The sequence below is a fragment of the Anastrepha ludens genome, chromosome 6 (genome assembly GCF_028408465.1).
Source record: "Anastrepha ludens isolate Willacy chromosome 6, idAnaLude1.1, whole genome shotgun sequence".
NCBI lineage: Eukaryota > Metazoa > Arthropoda > Insecta > Diptera > Tephritidae > Anastrepha > Anastrepha ludens.
Genome location: NC_071502.1, coordinates 122,051,885 through 122,073,438, shown reverse-complemented (window position 1 = coordinate 122,073,438; position 21,554 = coordinate 122,051,885). Strand labels below are relative to the sequence as shown.

Below are 21,554 nucleotides of genomic sequence, written 5' to 3'. Positions count from 1 at the left end.
TGTTGTTGGCTTCCCAACACGTGAACAGCCAACGTATAGTTGACCATGGGTGAATACTGGTTCTTCTAAATTCATCCCGCATATTTCTAAAGTTCACCCTTGTGATTTATTGATAGTTATTGCAAATGCTAAACGAATGGGCAGTTGCAAACGCTTGAATTCAAATGGCAATTCAGGTGGAATCATTGGAATTCTGGGTATTAGAACGTCTTCATTCTTGAATTTGCCAATTAAAATAGTTGCTTGGATAGCATTATTCATCAATCGTTTGACTACTTCATTTTGTTCTTGACGTTCTTCTATATCTCGAGACCCCAGTCACGGAGCGACATGAAAAATACTCTGTACTAAAGCATTCACCAACAGCTTCCATTTGATATCCATATTGTACAAACATATTCTAGGGTTACCCGGGTCCACGTTTTGGCCTATATCTCGAGACCCTAGTCACGGAACGGTATGAAAAATACTCTATACTATAGAAATCATCAACAGCTTCCATTTGCTACCCATATTGTACATATACGTCCGAAGGTTACCCGGGTCCACGTTTTGACCTATATCTCGAGACCCTATCTACCAATAGGTATTCAAACTATACGGAAACCATCTTCAATACCTACTTAACAATGTGTGTAAGTTTGGTTTAATTCGGTTTAAAGACACGGCGGGTCCACGTTTTGGCATATATTTCGAGACCCTAGTCATCAATAGGTATGAAAATTAACCCGTATTAAAGCACTTAACCACAGCTTTCATTTGATATCCATATTGTACAAACATATTCTAGGGTCCACGTTTTGGTCTCTATCTCGAGACCCTAGTCACGGAGCGGATGGAAATACTCTGAACTAAAGCATTCACCAACAGCTTCCATTTGATACCCATATTGTACATACACATCCCCAGGTTACCCGGGTCCACGTTTTGACCTATATCTCGAGACCGTATCTACCAATAGGTATCCAAACTATACGGAAACCATCTTCAATACCTCCTTAACAATGTGTGTAAGTTTGGTCTAATTCGGTGCAAAGACACGGCGGGTCCACATTTTGGCATATATTTCGAGACCTTAGTGATCAATAGGTATGAAAATGACCCCGTATTAAAGTACTTATCAACAGCTTTCATTTGATACCCATATTGTACATACACAACCAAAGGTTACCCGGGTCCACGGCAATTATTCGAATTTTTCTCACCTTTGAAACCTTCCCTAGACCTCCACGAATAATTCAAGACCAAGATAAGATAAATCCGTTCAGCCGTTCTCGAGTTTTAAGCGAATATAGGGACAGATTTTCACATTTATATATATAGATAATAAGTTAATGTTGTGAAAAGAATTAGTGAAGTTTCATTAAGTTTTATTCAAAAACTACAATTTTTTTAATATTTTTTCGTGTTAGTCATTTTCAGGTAACATTTCAATTTGGAGATATTAAATACATTTACATAGTTGAAATAGAAAATCGACAATTTTTATTAATTTGTAAGTTATATGTTCCAGTAGATCTGGATGATACTATGATGCCACTGGTATCTGCATTTAAAAGCCTATTGTATAATAGATTATTGAAATGCATGAAAAGATAATCAAATTTTGTGTTGATGATAAAGGGAATTTCTGCTTGTTTATATTAGCACACCCAGACAAAAAAAAATCGTATAAATTACATGAAAGTTTGAAAAGTGTATAAGGCTTAAGAAATAGTTGATTGAGTAGGTAAAATAATGTTTTCGAGTTTTAATTTCTCTTCCCTTACATCCTACCAGCTTTTGAAACGCCCTCGTCTTTTCAATTATTTAGATGGCCACCCTTTTCTTTTATTTACAAAAATTAACAAATGTCAGCTGTTTTACTAAATTGATTGACAGTATTGATTTTCCATAATACGTATTAACCATATAATTGTCTAACAGAGTTATTTAATACTAATTTTTTCTCTCCTTTTTTCAATTTATGGTACACTCCATCCTCTTTTTTAAGAATTATAAATATATTCAAGTTATCTATCACCCCATACAATCGCTGCGCTCATTCTTGCTGCCAGCCAAACAACGGAGGTTATTGCCTCTATCCAAAATCTGATATTCTATTTAAGTAACGGCCCAATGTGTGGCCGGTAACTAATTGCCAGTTAAAGCAGTCAACCTGTTATGGCGCCAACATTATAATTATCGAAAAATATGTACTAACTAATAGTTCTCTGCCGCAGCAAATTTATGTTAATGATTGAGCGGAAAATATTACTGTTTGATTGCATAAGCGTGAGAACGCTTTAGACGCTACTATTTAACTCATACTGTGCTTCTTCACTTATACATATACGTTTTTTCCCCCCTACAGGTTTACACGTGTCAGGCAAGCAATGGTCATGTTGTGGCAGCTCTGACGAAAAAGGTTGTGCTGGACATGAACTGTAAGTAAACACAAATTCAATAGAAAATTTGTATTTGTCTTTCATGCTTTGTTTTGTGAAATGAAGGAATGAATTGATTGAAAAGCTAGCGCATGTGTTTAAACAGAAGGACGTAGAAAAGAAGAAAAATTACAAGTAATCAGCAATGACGAAGTAATTCGAAGTGAATTTCCAAGCTCTTCCTTTGGTTGAAATTGCCAAAATTAAAACCAGAGCTTGCGTGGATAAATTTTAAGACATATGAAATGCCTCAAATTATGTATGTGGAATTAAAACGTACATAGAGCTCTCGAAAAATGAGAAGAAAAAATCAGATGAAAAAATTAGAGCTCTTTTGAAGGTACGTGGCCTCAAGGGAGAAAGACGTAAATTGGCATTGATATATTTTATTCTCAGTTTTATTTATTAATAGTAACCGCTCCTGTGCCGAAAAGGCTTTTTCATTTTAGTTTTAGAGTTTTCATGCTCTCTCATTTATTGGAGGTGCATTTACAGCCCATAAACTTCTGTAGTATATTTTCCACACATAGAGTGAAAACCTTTTATTGTGAGGTCAAATTAAAACAAAATCAATAAAAATGCCCCCACAAACCCTTTTTTATACTTATACATCTTTGTAGTAGATTGAATATAATTTGTGTCAAGCCTCACCGCTACTACGAATTTTATAAATATCTAAAGCCAGTTGGCGGCCTTGATATAGATACAATTTTGGGAATACATCGGCTGCAGCATCAATAAAGGTGACCCATTTCTTCAAAAGCATTTATTTTCCAACCAGCTTAGGTAGATAATGGAAGATTTTTTGTTTTCGCTCTACTGATTCTAGTAAACATCTCTGCGCATGAAATGAAAAGTATTTGCTCAAGGATATCCCAGTCTAAATTTTAACCAGAAAAGAGATTGAATCAGAAGAAAGTGGCCGTTCGATAGACAACTAGCCGAAGCGTTGGTACGATTTATGGATCGAAAAATGAGCCCTAAATATATTTCCCTTACTAGTCAGTATCACCTCTTAAAACAGTTTAAAGGTCGGTAGTCATTGAGGAGATTTGAGGATTAGTTGGCTGGTTTAGCTGTGAGATATCAATACTTCATAATTCTATAATCTACTATACTGAACTGTGCTCTTCATTGACGTCATGACAAAAGAAACAGATCGTACCGCGCAATTCGACATCAGGGACACAGCCAAAAAGGCGTTGATATGTAGGTGCTTGAGGAGTATCAGAACCATTTAAGAATATATAAATACTATAATTATCTGGCATCGAGTGCTCATTATTACCATTTTCGGCCTCTTTAGATTTGTACCAAAAAAATAATAATCTTACCATTTAATGTTAAATTAATAGGCTTTATCTTTAAACGCTCTTCTATGTGAGCTATTTAGCTGCTTTCTCCATTCAAATCCGCTTGTACTTACATTAGCTGTCATTTCAGCTTAATTTTTTTCATTTTCCACCTGAACAAGCATTTGTACTTACTCACTAATACACATTTCAAATAGTCTCCCTTGCTTTTGCTTAAGAAAATATGCGTCAGCTCAGTTAACGGTACCGGAAAATCCCTTTGAAATTACATTCATTACAAATTTCCCCTCACTAATCAAAATGCAGGTAGTCTTTTTTCTGCAAATTTGCGCTATCCCATACATAAGTTTATACATATGTATATCTAAATCTTCCCTGCAGCCAAACGTACTAGCTCAGAACTGTCTCTACTACCAGTTTGCTCTTGCAGCGAAAGTATCATAGTTCAGCTTCTATCTTTTTTCAGTGGTATTTTTAACATGGCGATGCCCTATGAAATGCCAGTTGCCAGCCTAGCCAGCATAACATAATTTAAGCAGCTAGTCAGTTGCTATAGCACCTAATAATTTAACAAAACTAGGTAAATTTCGTGCCGAAAATCATCAGTTGTGGCCTTTTTGCAATCGGGAATAAAAAAATGTTAAACGAATATTAAAAAAAAATGCGTACACTAAATATTTCCCAAAAAGTTTTCCACAAACAGCAAATTAACGGAATAATATTAGTTTTGCATACTTTTCAAATCGTTCACTTCGCAACTAGTACCATTGGAGTCACTCTATGCCTAGTCACTTTTGAGCTAGTGAGTCTTCTGCTATCAAATACCAGTACAATGTTGTCTGTTGAATAGTTTCGCCTTTCATTGGAGGGTAGTAAGCAATAAATGTACCTTTGCGGCATTCATATGCACTAAACATGCAATTGTATGCTAAGTAGTGGCATATAAATGTCAACTACAGAATTGGTAATAACATAAAATACGAGTAGCAGGCCAGCAAAAGCTCAAATAAAATATGTATCGCCATACATATTTACCCGTATCTGTCCTTATTTATGCATATGTGTAAGTATATCAGGCTAAGTTAAGTGGAAGAATATGTTGGACAAGGCCAGTCCGCTTATTGGATATAGCACAGGAAAAATGTTGTAAGGTAGAGGAAATGTAGTCAAAGTTAATTATTTGCTTTGTCGTTGGAAAAGCGGAATAGATGAAGAAAAAAAAATACTACACGAAAAGGAATGAAACACAACGCAGTAACCGTGCAGAAAGTTCGGAAGGCTTATGTAGAGGCATAAAAAAATTGTATACGAACATAAATATGTATGTGTGCATGTATGCATATAAGTCTATGTATATGCTCATTTGCATACATATGGGCTCGTAAAGCATACATATATTCGCTATGTAACATTTGTCCAATTTTTGGAGAGTGTAATTAAGTTGTGCAAAAACAAGCAGTTGCTTTTTTGGGGTTAAGTGCCAAGTCTAATAACTACTTTTTTTTATTGTTTGTTTTTGTTTCTTTTTTTTTTGCCTAAAACACTTTTTACCGCTACGTAATATACTTCCGTACCTTGGCAAAAAAAAAAAAAAAACAGGAACATTTAAAGGGGATTTTGTAGTTTCAGATGACGGGAGTAGCTACCTTTTTGGGGAAAGTAATTAATCCAGAGAAACTAGGAAAAAGTAATTAGTTACATGGGTTCAACGCAAGTTGCGCTATCAGAGGAAAGCTTAAGCTTACTTTATTTAATATTCAAAGGAAGAAATGTAAAAATTTAGCTTAGTTAATTATACCCGATTTAAGTAAAATATAAAAACAAGATTTTCTAATAGGAACGGAAAGCGATGGAATATTAAATTAACTTTCTAAAGATGAAAAAATTGATATAGCTGTGAGAATCCCGGTACTAGCATCCTTAATACATAAATATAATTGACGCGTATACATACAAGTTCTTAGGTATATCTAGTCAGCTTCCATCTAATTGGTGCTGTGAGTCTTGATGCTGTACCACAAATGAAGGGACCTACCTACCTGTGCTTTTTACCACCTGTGTTTGGCAAACCATTTTATGCCGAGCTTTCTCACGGCAGAATTGCACTCAGCAAATTGCCAGTGCCTGATAGTTCCCAATTCACAATTTGTCACTCTTTCAAACTACCACCAAATCATAAAAGGCCTGTTGAATTTCTCTATTCTACTGGCTCTTAGGAGATCATCAACTTTGGTGGTACGCGCCTGTCAAGGTGACCACATTAGGTAAGTTTATTTGAAAATTTATTCATGTCTCTAGATAGTAGCTATGAGCAACCCACCACTTGACTACCGCTTCTCTTCCAGTCCTCAATTCTTCGTGGAACATAGGACATCAATCACGCCCACGCGTCATCTTGTGCGATTCTTGACAATGCACTTCATTTCGCTCCAGCTATTCCCCATGCTTCTAGCTTCCTTTTCGACTGTTCACCTACAAGTTTTCCTTGGCCTACCAGGCGTATAACCAGCATTCGCAAGCGGAGACTTTTTAACAAATCTGTTTCTCAAGCAGCGATTTAAGAAAATCTGGAGGCTCCGAAGTGATGCAGTTGGTCACTTTCCACGTGGGTATGAAAAATCTCGTCTTGTGTAAGCTGCAAGGCGTACCCACACATATTTACTACGTACAGTGAAACCGCAATAATTCGTAAAAAAGTTCTGCCCCTTGCATAACTTGCACAAAAGACATATAATTTGCTACTCTCCTCGTAAATTCTTCTACTCGTTCGTGTCTGATAAAAATGTCCTATAACTCGTTTCCATTATTCATATTGTGTTAAAACTTCAAATTAACGTAATAGTAATAAATTGCAAATCGCCTTTAACCATTACTTTTGCTTGTGGTTTTGAAAAAGTGCTTTGTATTCTGAAAATCGCGTTGGCTCTTAATATTTCGGTGTTCCCATGGATTACGAACAGACGCGATTCCAATTTACTATATTACGTTTTAGTGTAACTAAATATTTCATAAATCCATGATTTTTGTTAGTAAATCTGAGGCATTTAAATTTCAGTGCAAGCATTAAAGAACTTCAAAAAGTAGGCATTTGAATAATATTTCGCTGCGTGGAAAAACACCAACTTTGTCCTTAGTAGTTTTGCGCTTACTTTTAGGCGTCTTTTGTTCTAATAATACGCTGGAGCCAAACAATTACTGTTTAGACAAAGAGTCAATTTAGCATATTATCGCAATTCCAAATACTTGATTTGAGTGCTTTTTGACGCACGCTAATCGCACTCCAAATTTTGTACGGAAATTCTTGCAGCTGCTTTGTTTGCCTTTACAAAAGACTCGCATCAAAAATCCAAGTGCCAGCAGTTGATTGACATGAATGAGCTGCGATCTAAACAAAAATATGAACAGAAGTCAAGTTGAGAGATTAAATAGGAAAATTGTAGGCATTAAAGCGCAATTTGACAAACATTTGACTTTCGAGAACCAGATGGAAAAAGCGCTGACAAAGAAAAGCTCAAAATTAAACAAAAGACAAAATTCGAGTAAGCAAAACAAAGATAAATAAGCAAATGCGCCCAATGTGTTTTTAACAGGGTACAAGTGCATGAATTTGTAAAATTAGTAAAACGCGTCGCACGAGTGTATGCACCAAATAACAAAAGTGAAATGAAGGAAGTGAGCGCGGAAGAAGGAAAAGCGCTAACGGCAGTCTAGCACTAATTTGTGCGTGTTGTTGGTGGTGGCGTGTTAAAGTCCTTTGTGAATTTACAAAATGCAGCAACAAGAAGAACAAATTCAGCGCAAGTGGGAGAGAATGGGCATGGACGCACAATCAAAGAGGGTGGCGGCAACAATTAAGACGCAAGCGTTGGAGGACGAGTGTGGGGTGCTACTGTTTGCGTAATAGGGCTGACCTAACAAAGCATTCAATTTTTTCTTGTGCCTAGTCGTGCCGTTAACAAATCGCACGATTTCCACTCACACACACCTGTGACTTTCGGAACACCACCTTTTGTTACACTACAACAGCAATGGGGGTATACAAAGGCTTGCACACTTCCTTACAATTGTCAAATCAAACGTTGAAGAAAGTGCAACACGACAACGCCAGGAATGGCACACATACACACAAATGCGCGTTAGATCACACTTTTCAATTACGCGCACACAGCAGCTCAATAGGCACGAGCTGTCTGTACCCCTGTAAGTAGGCAACAAGGCACATCAATGATAAGTAAGAAGCAATAAACAATAAGCAGTCAAGACAAGAAGAATGGTTGGATAATTTTTAGCGCGTGACTGTAATTAAAAGTCGAACAAAGAGAACAAATACACCAGTACAGGCCAAAAACCCATACACACCCACACTTATGCACAGTAATTTACAAGCTTTGTATGTAATTACAACTGTAGTTTGACATGCGGTGGTGGCAATGCTGACGGTTGCGGTACTCTAATGCAAAATATGCACAACTCACTTGCTTTTGTTGTAATCAGACACGAGGCAAACGATGCGAAATGTGCTACGTGCACTTATTTCTCGATTTTAATGTTTTTTCTTGTTTCTTTTTTTTGCAAGCGCGGGTATTCAATATTTCTGAGTGCATCGCCATCACCCCACCCTCACTATGACTGAGGCGATTATTTTTCGTGACGCATGCATCACACGCTGTTATTTTCGTGACATTTCCGCGACACATTAAAGGCATTGCGCAGTGTGTAATTTGGCTACAGCCATCAACGCTGCAGAGAGCGTGCGTTGCCAACACCAGCGACACCACAAGAAAAAATATCGCCCGGAGCCATCACTAACAGCAGCGCCAGTGCCAGCAAAGCTGTCCTGATTGCACGTTTCAACTACTCATTTTGGCGCTTCCAGTGCATTGTTTTTTGAGGAACTGATTGTGATTGAATGTCACTCGCATGCGTAACGCGTGTTTGGCAATAATTAGTGCGCATTGGTTGCTCGAAGGCAATTCACCTCTTTCTCTGTTTTGGCACAATTAGATTTCGGCCATGCGTTGATGATTTTTTGTACTCACTTAGCAGCAGCCTTTCCTGTCTTACTGATTACCGATAAGCTATGTTGAGTGTGACTAGTAATTATTGTAGTATAAAAATAGATTTTAATTAAAAATTTTAATCACAGGGTTTAACTATCAATGGAACTACTTGTAGACCTCTACCGCATGCAGGAATGAAGCCAATGACCCATAAGTATATATAACATTTGACCTCAGTTATAGAAAAAAACAGTAAAACACGGTGGCAAGTCCAAAATGGTGTGGAATGCTCTTCGGCGCTAGGAGTAGGTCCATTTATTTTGGATAAAAGATAAAATGAATGCAGTGGACCATGTGGATATATTGAATACTGTTATAATTCCATATACAAGAAAAGAAATTCCCATAAAATGGGAGTTTATGCAGGACAACAACTTCAAGCATTCAACAAAATTAGCAAAGGAGTGGTTTAAAAAAGAAAAAGTGAAAGTTTCAGAATGGCTGTCGCAGTCTGCTGACTTTAACCCTATTGAGCATCCATGAGCAGAACTGAAAAAAATAATCGAGACTTTCAAAAGCACAGTTCAAAAGTCTTGGCACTATATTTCCCCGGGCAAATGAGCAAATTTAGTAAATTCAATGCATCGAAGATGCGAAAAAATCATAAAACAGGCCGGAAGTGCTACAAAATACTAAATTAATTATCCGTACAAATATATAGAGTGTTTTGTCGAGCTCCTTCTCCTCCTTTGTGCAGGGCGACTTGATATTGTTCTACAAATGGAGGGATCTACAGTTTGTCATGAGGAGCTTTTTCCGGGCAGAATTACATTTGGAGGCTTGCGATTGCCTGCCGAGTGGCGACCGCTATTAGAAAAAACTTTTTCATTTTTGCTGTCTTGAACACAGAGTTTCGAACCTACGCACTCCCGAAGGGTAGTCACCCACCAACTTATTCGCCTACGGCGGCCACATTTTTATTTTTACTTTCATTAAATTTATGGTTACAAAACTTAGACATAAAAGTGGTTACCCATTTTATTTTCTTGTCGATGAGTTTGGTCTACGACATTACTGTACCCTCGTCTATTCTCTACCCCTTCTTCCCTTGATGCTGAATTTTCCACGCCTGTTTAGGTTGTGCTCTCCAACACAATAACAGAAATGTTGACATTAATTTTCAACAGTTGGCTCTCTTTTCGTTGGCCAACACTTACAGAGCACCAACTTATAAGCAAAAATGGTTCTAGAAGAAACGAATAAAAAGAATAAGCCTTGGCTTCAGAGCTCAAATCTTCTATTGCATTCTGTTTCTTGCCACACTCTATTTCCTGCTTGCTTGATTCTCGTAAATAATTTCTGGCAATTGTTTGCAAGAAAATTTTACTATTTCATTAAAAACTTTTGGTGATTTACTTAAGTAAATATACAAAATTAAATTACCAAAATACATACATACAAAGCGTACATTTTCAAAGCAAGTTACAGGCAGTTCTAAGCTTAGCATTTGTCATATACTTGTCAGCAAGTAAACATATTTCTAGGCGCTTATACAGGAAATTTGGTAAGAAAGAAAAAAGTATCAAAGTACCGTCTGCCAATATGTTGAAATATTTGTTTTTATCCTTGCTTAAATTTCCCTGGAAAATGCAGCGAATAAATCAGCAAACACCGTAAGAACCCAAAGAAAGTAATAAAAATAAAGAAATGAATGCTGTAAGTGAATTCGTGAGATTTACTCATATTTTTCGGCTGAAGTGTAACTAAGTACGCGTTTACAAGCATGCACAACTACATATGTATGTGTGTAGAGATAAGCTTAAGGCAAGTAGGTTAACTAGAGTACAGCAACACCCAGCTGTCGACCGAAGAAATATGTTGCATACATTTAAGCGCGCACATAACGCCCAGAACGCCTAAGTCCAAGCTGAAATATTTTGGTAGACGAATTTATTTGCCCAACCATATGGGAATGCATGTGGCAAAACATATATTTTTTTCTTGGTGTGTGTATCCAAATACTGTGCACATACTCGTAGTATAGCAGCGCATCCATATATGTACGTGCATAATTTGTGTTTGTGCATGCTATGTAGATTAGTTTGCTAAATAAAATATTCGCCAGATTTATGCTCAAGTTTCACCTGTTCACAGCAGCTGCAGTATGTGCCGAGTTTTCTTAAACAGCTGTACTTACTTTCTACAGTTTAGTTTTGGCTGAGTTTCTCTCTTTGCTTTTCGTTTCTATTTGTGCACTACGTGCAAGCAAATCCACGCTTCATACGTACATACATTCTTATTAGTAGTTTAAGTTGTGCATAAGAAATTGGCTACTCCAGGTGGGGTCAAAGATTGATGTCAATTGGCTGTTAGCGTAAGCTGTTCTTAGACGGGATTTTTGTTTGTGAGCACTAAAATGAGAAAAAAAGCAAATGAAGAATCTTAAAGAATGTCTGGTTTAAGTATTTTTTCTTAAACTACTATTTAAATGTTTCGAATATATGAATTGGTCTTAAAGCAATACCGACAGCCTGGAAGTATGAAACTATTTAATATTTAAAAACGAGTATACACATTTTTCCTTAACCGTTATGTTAAGCTCAAACTTAATAATAGTTAAAAATTTCTTCCTTTTTTACATTGCAGTGCCACCACTAAGTTTGCTGCTGCAGGGTCTCAATCATGCGCTCATCGCTGGCACGCGCACTCACGTAACCTGCACAGCTGTGGGTGCACGACCAGCACCTCAAATTATCTGGACAAAATCGGGGCAGGTGCTCAAGGGATCTACACAATCGGTAAGCCTTCATTCTGAAACTTCCTTTCAGTATTGAAAAATGAAAAAATTAGCATTAATTATTGATGTCGGGACTTCGAGAGCTTTTTCTGCAATCCGGAGATCCCGCAATATAACTTGTCTAACTACAAAAATAGCATTAATTATTGTAACGCGAACTTCTAAACTTTTTATTGGAATCCCGAGTTTTCGGGATTTCTCCCGAAATATTACTTTGCTAACTTCAATAAGCATACAGTGTTTTTATCAAAATTAGAATCATACCAGTGTGCCACATGCCGGGATTTCAGGATTTGTCCCGAGATTTAACTTTGCTAACCTCTGTTCAAATTCAAATTTTAGCATATGTTATGATATTAAAATATATGCAGTCGCGGAATCTCAAAATAAAGTTTCGCTAACTTCTTATTTAAAAAATAAGTATTTTTTTATTAAAACTTAGAAATATTCTAATAATTCGCTTTATGACATTAGGTAAGTCATGCTGCAGCTGAAAATTAAAGATAAAAAGGTATCGATTTCTTATTTACTTCGTACGGAACGACATAGAAAATGAATTATAAATTCAAATTCAAATTTCGATTAATTTGTTATGCAATAAATAATTTTTATCCTTTAATTTACTTTTACGTTTAAGTTTTAGATAAGGAATATCGGTCAGATGAAATTTTTATTTTATTTCTAACGTTTTTTTAGCTACTAACTCTAATAAGAGTCTAAAAAAGAAGAAATTGGAGAATTGAGCAGGGAAGCAATATTTGAGGCATATAAAACCACTTAAAAAATTTAATCTCTGATTATGAATCTAGCATTACAAAATTTTGGACCACTTTTTAGTCCTAAATGCCTAGTCCAAGCAGCTTTTGAGAGCTTTAGACCAAATAAGAAGGATTAAAGCTGAAATACATTACGAAACACATAAAAAACTTAAACAGTCAAATATTTGGTAGCTGGGTTGTTCAAAATTAGAAATTTCTTGGAATCTTTGGAATCTTCATTTGATTATACTTTTTTTTGCCACTGATTTTCACATATTTTTATACCCACTTTGTCATAATATAAAATTGTATATATAATATTTACATTCAAATATATTCACATTCACACATGTATGTGCGAGTATATCAATTTTCCCATCTTTAATCCTACTCCAATTCTTTATCACTGTTTACAGACTTCCAGCGATGGCAACACCACCGTCTCCGAGCTGATGCTTATACCAGTGCCCGAGGATAACGAACGTCAAGTAGTCTGCTCCATTTCATTAAATCCATCTATAACGTCACAGCAGTTGCACGAGGGCGATACGACAGTGTTGACGGCACTAAGCAATGACAACATGGGATTGTATTTGAAGGATTCGCGCGTGCTGAATGTGACGCGTAAGTCAATTGTCGGCTACTGTTAATGCAGGCTTGCACCTGTCTTTATAAATAAATATTCACATGCTACGAATGTTGTAGTATGTATGTATATGTGTAGGGATACATAGCTGCGCTAGTTGAGCGCTTGAGTTAGTTACATTCAAGTGCGAGTACTCGCTTGCACTTCACTTTAGGTGAGCACTTCATGAGAGCGGTTCCATACATGCATTCACATGTACGCACTTAAGTAAGCGTTTAAGCATTTATGCACTTGCACTTATGAAGCGTTAGCTAACTCTGTGCTACAGTTGTTTCGCTGTTTTGTCCGTTGTAAGCTGATTCGGTTGTGCTAATTAAAGTTTTAATTGATTTCAGTTAATTTTAATTGGGTTTTTTATTGAAGATGCGCTGTACTTCAAATTATTAATTCGCATGTCGCACACATGTTAGCTAACCTGACGAAATTCAATTAGTAGAATATAAAAAACTCGCATCAAAGAAATCATATGAAAAGTCAGCCAGAAAAGTATCGAAACTTTGCAATAAAAGAGTCAATTTGTTATTCATTAAATTATGGTGTAATGCCTTCAAGGCAATCCCTTTCTAAAATAATACAATAATGCAATGAATAATTAAAATATCAAAATATTTTTCAAAGAAGTTAACATGGCACGATGAAATAAAAGTCCTTAAGGTCAGCCTAACGCCAGACCAAGAAGGACAGTATGAATGAGTAAAATTAAATAAATAAAAATAATAATTTAAAATCATAATTTGAAATCACCTATGTTCACTATGCTTTCTAATTTGCCTTGACATGCTAAGCCCTAGAAGCCAGAGTATCTGTACATTAAAAAACCACATTTACTCAAAACCTTTAGCAAAAGCAGGCGAGGTAAGAAAAAATGTATGTTTTTCGAAGTCCCACAAAAACTCGAATTTAGTACTTACTGACAAAACGAAAATGATCAAACATGCCATGAAAAAGCTCTGTTAGTAGATTTGTGTTATACTACCATTTGGTAGGTGCAGAGTTCGAAGCTCACTATCGTTGGATAGGGGATGGCAAATTTCTTTGTATACTTCTGCCATGAAAAAGCATCTCTTAAAAAGCCAGTTTCCACATGTGGCATAATTTACAAGTAGATTACCCCCAGGGTGAAAGAGAAGCTCGCCTTTTTAGTTCCAGATAATAAATGCCTTTCAAAAGTGTCGTCCAGATATTAATAGTGAATAATAAACCTAACTTTTTTCATGTCATCTTTGATATTTGTTAAATGTGACAGATGTAAAATTTTACACTATGGAACAACGCAAAAAAATTGTTGAAACTTATTATGGAAATAGTCGATTATTAAGAACAATTTATCGCAAAGATCGTAATATTTTTGGTGAAATTAATCATCGGAATGAGTCGACAATTCAAAGGTTGGTACAAAATTGGAAGAAACTGGTTCTGTCGAGGATAGGGAAATGACTGACAGACCAAAAACTGGGCGTTCTGCTCAGAATATTGCTGCTGTAGCGCAAAGGGTTGCTGAGCAACCTTCAATCGATAGCTCGATGTTCTCAAAAATTCATGCATCAGCATTCATAAGTCGACGGTTTGGTAGATGTTCGTGGACGTGCTCAAGGTGGACATTTAAATGACGTAATTTTTCACATATGATTGTTAAGACCCTTATATTGAATAAAAATAGTGAAACCGAATGAATCTAAATTTTCACATGTTCTGTTTTAAAGCAAAATCTTGTGGCGTATTTCCGGTAAAAGAATCTTTATTGTACTGGAGATATTTCTTTAATTTTTACGTAGCAAAGATCGGTTTTCTGTTATACATCAGCGTGAAGGTGTTAAGAGCCTTCATTCCCTTGGTACTACATTCCCGAAATGGTCCAAATTTATATTCAGTCAGTTCTGAAGTATTATTTAAAATTCATGGAAAACGTTTTATGGGGTAACAACAAATTCAAGTTCAGAGCGTTTAAGCCAACTATTTAATTGGGTCAGTGAAATGTATTCAAATTTTTGTATATTACAGTGCGATTGCACTCATCACCTTAAGAGCCTCAAATATCGCTCACGGAAAATTAATTTACACACGAGTTTATATAACTTGACACCCAAAATTTTAAAATTTTTAACTTAGGGATTTTCGATGCTTCATAATTTGTTATTATTGCCAGCAGCGTTGCCACATTGTTAACGGTTAAAAATAAATTATGGAATTGCGTGATTTAAAAAACTGTATTCCGGCTTTCATGCATTGGTGTCCTCTCATTCAGCAACTAATTTTTTGCATTTTACTATTTTACAAAATTGAATTTGAATTGAATTCAAAGCAGTTGAAAAAAATTACAGTTTTCAAAATGATACTTTTATGAAGATGTCAAAGTACCAGCAAAAGTGAAATGGCTAACATGGCTGCCAATGTGACTAAGTGGGATTCCGTTTTTAGAAGAAAAAGTTATGTTTCTGTTCATAAAAAGTTGCTTTGCGTGCTATTCATAGTTTTCTCTAACAAAAAATGTATTTAAATTTAATAAACAAAATTTATACATGCCCTAAATCTCATCAAACTTATGCACCTGCACTTCTCTCTCTCTTTTACAGACGCACCCATTGTTTCACTACGCCTAGGCGCTCCTTTGGATCCGAATAACCTGCTGAAGGGCTCTGACGTCTACTTGGAATGCGATGTAAAGGCGAATCCGGGCATAACACGGGTCGAGTGGTATCACAATGTAAGTTAAGTTATAAAACACACACACCCACAAACAAGAACGCACATGCGAATGCAGAAGTTGCACACAAAAGGAGACATTCTATTTTTCTTTTCATTATAAAAGTGCCACAACATACGCGCATACACACATATTTTATATGTATACGTTGGCACAATGCAATTTTAATATATTCACAAAATTTCAAGTAGCTTCAGTCGACAAAATAAAAAAATGTCAGCTAGCAAGTGGTGCACAATGAAAGAAAGAATAAAATTCATTGACGCGCTGAAACAATGCTCTCTCGTATCCAGACACATAACCATACACGCACGCAGGCCCGCAAGCGTTCTTGCCTTAAATAGGTGCTGAGATTCCTTTTCATATACATATGACCCTTTTTTGCGCTCAGTCATGCACTCTGACATATATAAGCATATACATACACACAAACACATAAACTCACTCCGCGTTGTTTTTATTTTTCATAAGTATTTCGACTCCTTTCACCTTATGCATGGCATATCTCTGCCACTCACTCCCTCTGCATGTGTCGTTGTCCTTTGTTCATGGCTGTTATTGTTTTTGTATGCTTTTTTTTGTTCGGCAATATAACAACAATTACACTTGAGACGCAAAAATGCTGGCGGTTCTGTTTAATATGCACTTCAATTCTTTCATATTCGCTTACTACGGCATTGTTGTTGGTTATGCACAGTGAGTGTTAGCAACTGCATATTGCTTTTGTTGTGAAAGACGAAGCTCGACGAAATAAAGTAGTTTCGCTGAAGCTTAGTAATGCTTTAAATTGGAATTTAACTAAAATCTTCTCAGCGTCTTTTATGGATGTGTGCATATACTTGTGACTCAAAAGTAAGAGTACTTAATACGAAATTAAGTTTGAAGAGAAATGTTAACTGAAAACAGCAAGGTAGAAGAGCGTTTTTTGAAAAAAACTTGCCACAGCACTTTCAGAAACTGAAGAATGTACGTAAATGAAAGATTCAGTAAAAATTATAATTTACACATAAAAAAAATGCCATGGTCTACCTTCTAAGTTTGTACATATGTATATGTATGTATGCGGTAGGTGCATCACTCTCTGAATCGGCTCCTTTTACATGACCGGAATTATAAAGCATATTATTTTAAGGCTTTTCCTAAAATATTTCAGGAAAATTTTTAGATTGACGTGAGCTGAATCGATTTTAAAGTACCTCCAAAAATATAGCTTTCATAAATAAAATTGCCAAAAAATTACCCCAATCTTAAAAGGCCTGCATTATGACGAGACTTTTTTCATATTTTCTCTAAACGCTAACTGAGTGGTATTGACAGCATTAGAAAGACAGAGCGCAGCTTCTTTGGCGTATTGGTCAGCTACTTCGTTGCCCTCAATCCCGATTTTATTTATTTTTTTTTTTATACCCTTTATTATTGTTTCTATTTCAACTTAAAATATTTACAATTTTTCTTTCTTTTTGGGTTTCAACAGTATTTAGAAGCCAATACCACTATATACATTTATCTAAGAAAAAAACAAAAATTAACTCGTTATTTAATTAATTGAATTATTTAATGATTAAATATATTCATAAAATTGTGACACCATTTACATCTGCAGGTCAGTTGGTCGTTTGCGCTTAAGTCTCCTCGTCTCGGTTTCCTCTTTTAATGGAAGTTGCCGAATTTCCCTGTTAGAATGTTCTAGTAGTCGGTTTGTGTGTCTTGAGCTGTTGTTGCGTATTTCTTCATGGACTGTTTTTACTTTAAGTTCTCGATGGATATTATCATTTAGTATATACCACTCCAGTTCCCCAAAGCTCTGAGCCATATTTCCATATTGGTGTTATAATTACTTTGTATATTAGTATCTTATTTTCTAGTGAGAGCGTTGAATTCTTTCCCAAAAGCCAATGAAGTTGTTTAAACCTAGTCTTGATTTCGCGTCGTTTTTGTCCAATGTGTAACTTCCAGTTAAGTTTATTGTCTATAACACTAGTCTACAAGGAAAAGTATCCGCTTCTCTGTCCATGCAAAATTCGGATTGATAACTAAAATTAATTTATTAGTTTGAGTTTTTACGATAATCGTATCTTTCGTGTTTAATGGAACTAGGCCGACAAAATTTAACCAACATTCAGACCCAGAAACCAGACTATATATTTCCGAAGGTTTATGATGCGCTGAATCCAAATCTGGCCTCAGAATTGCTCTATCAGCTCTGGTTTTCGAGATATCCTAACCTAAAAGTGCAAAAAACACCATTTTTGCCCATATTTGAGGTTATGTAGCCTTGCAGATGTTTTCTTTCACCAAAATTAAAGGATGGCATCTTTAAATACAATCCTTCTTTTTTCAAATGGCGTTTTGTTTGCTCAAATATCATTTTTTTTCGCAGAGATATCGCATTTTGAAATTTTCATGTTTCGAAATTTTCCTACACCTGAAAATCGATTAAGATAACATAGACATGATATAGTCGCTTACTAATTTTCTTGGGTTTGAGGGCCTGAAATATATGGATTAATAGTATGTAAATTTGGAGTTTGTGGGAAAGCCTGCTAGCGGTTATGTGGGTTAGCCTGCTCGCGGTATGATAGGGGTGGTTTCTAGGGGTTAGGGCTGTGTGTGACTCGGTACCCAAAGGTTAGATAGTGTAGGGATGTGGTGAGTCAGCACACTTATGGTGTGAGACAAAATTTTAAGAAAAATAAGACTCAATTCAAGAAAATTAGTAATCGAATATATCATGTCTATGTTATCTTAATCGATTTTCAGGTGTAGGAAAATTTCGAAACATGAAAATTTCAAAATGCGATATCTCTGCGAAAAAAAATGATATTTGAGCAAACAAAACGCCATTTGAAAAAAGAAGGATTGTATTTAAAGATGCCATCCTTTGATTTTGGTGAAAGAAAACATCTGCAAGGCTACATAACCTCAAATATGGGCAAAAATGGGGTTTTTTGCACTTTTAGGTTAGGATATCTCGAAAACTCAAACTAATAGAGCAATTCTGAGGCCAGATTTGGATTCAGCGCATCATAAACCTTCGGAAATATATAGTCTGGTTTCTGGGTCTGAATGTTGGTTAAATTTTGTCGGCCTGTGTAATCATACCCAAGTATTTTGCCCTTGTGTCGTGGTGGATTTGTTTATTCTTTATGAATATTGGATTGTATTGCTTTTTCTCTTCTTAGTGTATGTGACGTGGGCGGTTTTATCTTCGTTTATTTTGATTCCCCATTTCTCGAACCATTGAGTGGTGTTGTCAAGTAATTCCAGAAGTTTATAAGCAGCCGTTCTTGGATCTTTGTCTGATGCTAACAAGACAGTGTCGTCTGCAAATGTTGCTATTAGAGAATTCTTAGTTGCCGGTGTAGGGATATCAGCTGTGTAAAGCAGGTAAAGAAGCTGCCCAAGGACACTACCTTGCGGTACACCTGCTTCCATTGTTAGTATATCAGAATACTTATCTTCGAATTTTACATAAAATTGTCTTCCAGTTATATAACTTTTCATTAGTTCGTAGTAGTCTGTTGGTAAATAAGTCACGAGTTTTTGTAGACGTCCTGCGTGCCATACTGTGTCAAAAGCTTTAGCCACGTCGAGATATACTGCTTCACATGTTCGTTTTTTATCGATGTCTTCAAAAATTTTGTTTGTAACTCTGTGAACTTGTTGGATGGTGGAATGTTTTTGCCTGAATCCGAATTGGTGGCAAGGTATTATTTTGTCCTTTTGTGTAATGGGATCGATTCTGTCAAAAAGTAACTTTTCAAAAATGTTTGATAATACTGGTAGTAGGCTTATAGGTCTGTACGAAGTTACTTGCGTAGGATCTTTGCATGGTTTTGGTATTGCGATAATTTGAGCAATTTTCCATACTTTTGGGAAATATTTCAAGTTCAAGATTTGATTGAACAAGTTCCTTATATAGATAAGCCCCTTCTCTGGGAGTTCTCTTAAAAGTTTTCCAGTTATTAGGTCGTATCCTGGCGAGTTCTTAGGATCAGTTCTCTCACATATGCATTGTTTTATTTATTCTAATGTAGGGAGGTTGAATTAGTTTTAAAGGTTTTTTTCGAAGATTTGGGGCTTTATTGTGAAAAAACGGTACAAAATATTTTATTTGAAGTATTGGCCATCGCTAGCTACAACTTTCGCCCATCTTTCGGGCAATTTCCGGATGCCGTTTCTCCAAAATTCTGGCCGCTGCTTGGCTATCCATGACTCAACCCATATTTTGGTAGCCTCGTACGAGGAGAACCGCTGGTCCGCCAAATCGAGACTCATATGCCGGAACAAATGATAATCGGAGGGAGCTATGTCTGGACTATACGGCGGGTGGGGTAACACTTCCCAGCCAAGCGTTCCAAGGTATTTTTTGACAGGTTGAGCAACATGCGGCCGAGCGTTGTCATGTTGCAAAATAACCTTGTCGTGCCTTTTTACCGTTTCCGGCCGTTTTTCTTTCAATGCCCGGCTTAAACGCATCAATTGCAGTCGGTAACGATCCCCCGTGATTGTTTCGCCCGGTTGGAGCAGCTCAAAATATACGACGCCGACCTGATCCCATCAAATGCAGAGCATGATTTTCTTGCCGTGAATATTCTGCTTGGCCGTCGACGTTGATGCGTGGCCGGGCAAACCCCATGATTTTTTGCGTTTTGGGTTATCGTAGTGGATCCATTTTTCGTCGCCAGTCACCACCCGATGCAAAAAACCCTTCCGATTTTGTCGCTCGATCAGCAATTCGCACGTAAAAAATCGCCGTTCGACGTCGCGCAGCTTCAACTCGTACGGGACCCAATGTCCTTGCTTTTGGATCATTCCCATCGCTTTTAGACGCTTGCAAACGGTTGATTTATCAACGCCCAATGATTCAGCAAGCTCTTCTTGGGTTTGGCACGAGTCCTCGTTTACCAATTCCCCCAATTCCGCGTCCTCGAACTTTTTGGGCTGGCCAAGACGCTCCTTGTCTTCGGTGTGAAAATCACCACTTTTGAATCGTCGAAACCAGTACTCACATGTTGAAATCGACGGAGTATGGTCTGGGTAGGCCTCCTGCAGCAATTCACGGGCTTGGGCTGTATTTTTTTTCAAATTGAAGCAGAAAAGCAAAGGTTCCCGCAAATTGCGTTTCGACGGCATGAAAGTTGACATACTCGGAGCACGAAAACACTGCGTTGTTTATACTTCAGCGAAATGACAGATACTGATAAACAAAGCCTAGGGATGAGGCTTTGTCATGAATATATATTCAGTATTGCCAATGCGATAAAGTGATCTGTGTGTCACCTTTAAAACTAATTCAACCTCCCAATAACATTTTTTGGTTTGCATGGATCTTTTTTTGCGTGGGTCGGGAAAAGATTTACATTAGGCGTATTGTTCGTAAAAGTACTTTTGAAGTGTTTTTCGAGAACTTCAGCCTTGTCAAGATTTGTTCTAGTCCAGCTGCCATCAAGTTTTCTGATAGGTGGTTTGTATCAAATTTTATTTTCGATTTTGTTTGTAGCTTTCCATAGTGAATAGTTTGTCGTTATACCGGGTCCAAGTTGTTCGATGCGTCTCTTAAGTTTCATGTTTTTATGGTCGAATAGCATTTGCTTGATTTCCTTTGTAGCAGCGTTTAGCTTGCTTTTGTCAAGTGGCAGCCTTGTTATTTGCCAGCGTTTACGTAAGCGGTTTTTGATTTTGATTTTTTCTTGGATGTGTGCAGGTATATTATAGCTCGAGGAACAGATAGTTTCTTGTGGAGTTGATTTCATAGTGGCGTTCATTATTGTGTGATTACAATAGGCTATCGCACTGTCGATTTCGTCAAAGGTCTTTAAGCTTATTTTATTGTTAAGATTACGGATGACTATTTCTCTAAATGTATCCCAGCAGGTTTTTTTGTTATATATGTTTCTATTCGAGGAT

General features: G+C 36.6%; 1 protein-coding gene across 1 annotated transcript in view; it reads left to right on the top strand.

Moving 5' to 3' along the window:
* The window catches only part of LOC128868860 (nephrin), a 265,318-nt gene that overhangs the window by 208,870 nt on the left and 34,894 nt on the right, over nt 1-21,554 (top strand). Inside the window, exons 7-10 of the mRNA XM_054111405.1 lie at nt 2,354-2,426; nt 11,386-11,537; nt 12,711-12,918; nt 15,514-15,644. Coding sequence (XP_053967380.1) covers nt 2,354-2,426; nt 11,386-11,537; nt 12,711-12,918; nt 15,514-15,644 — 564 coding nt within the window. The remainder of the gene's footprint in view (nt 1-2,353; nt 2,427-11,385; nt 11,538-12,710; nt 12,919-15,513; nt 15,645-21,554) is intronic.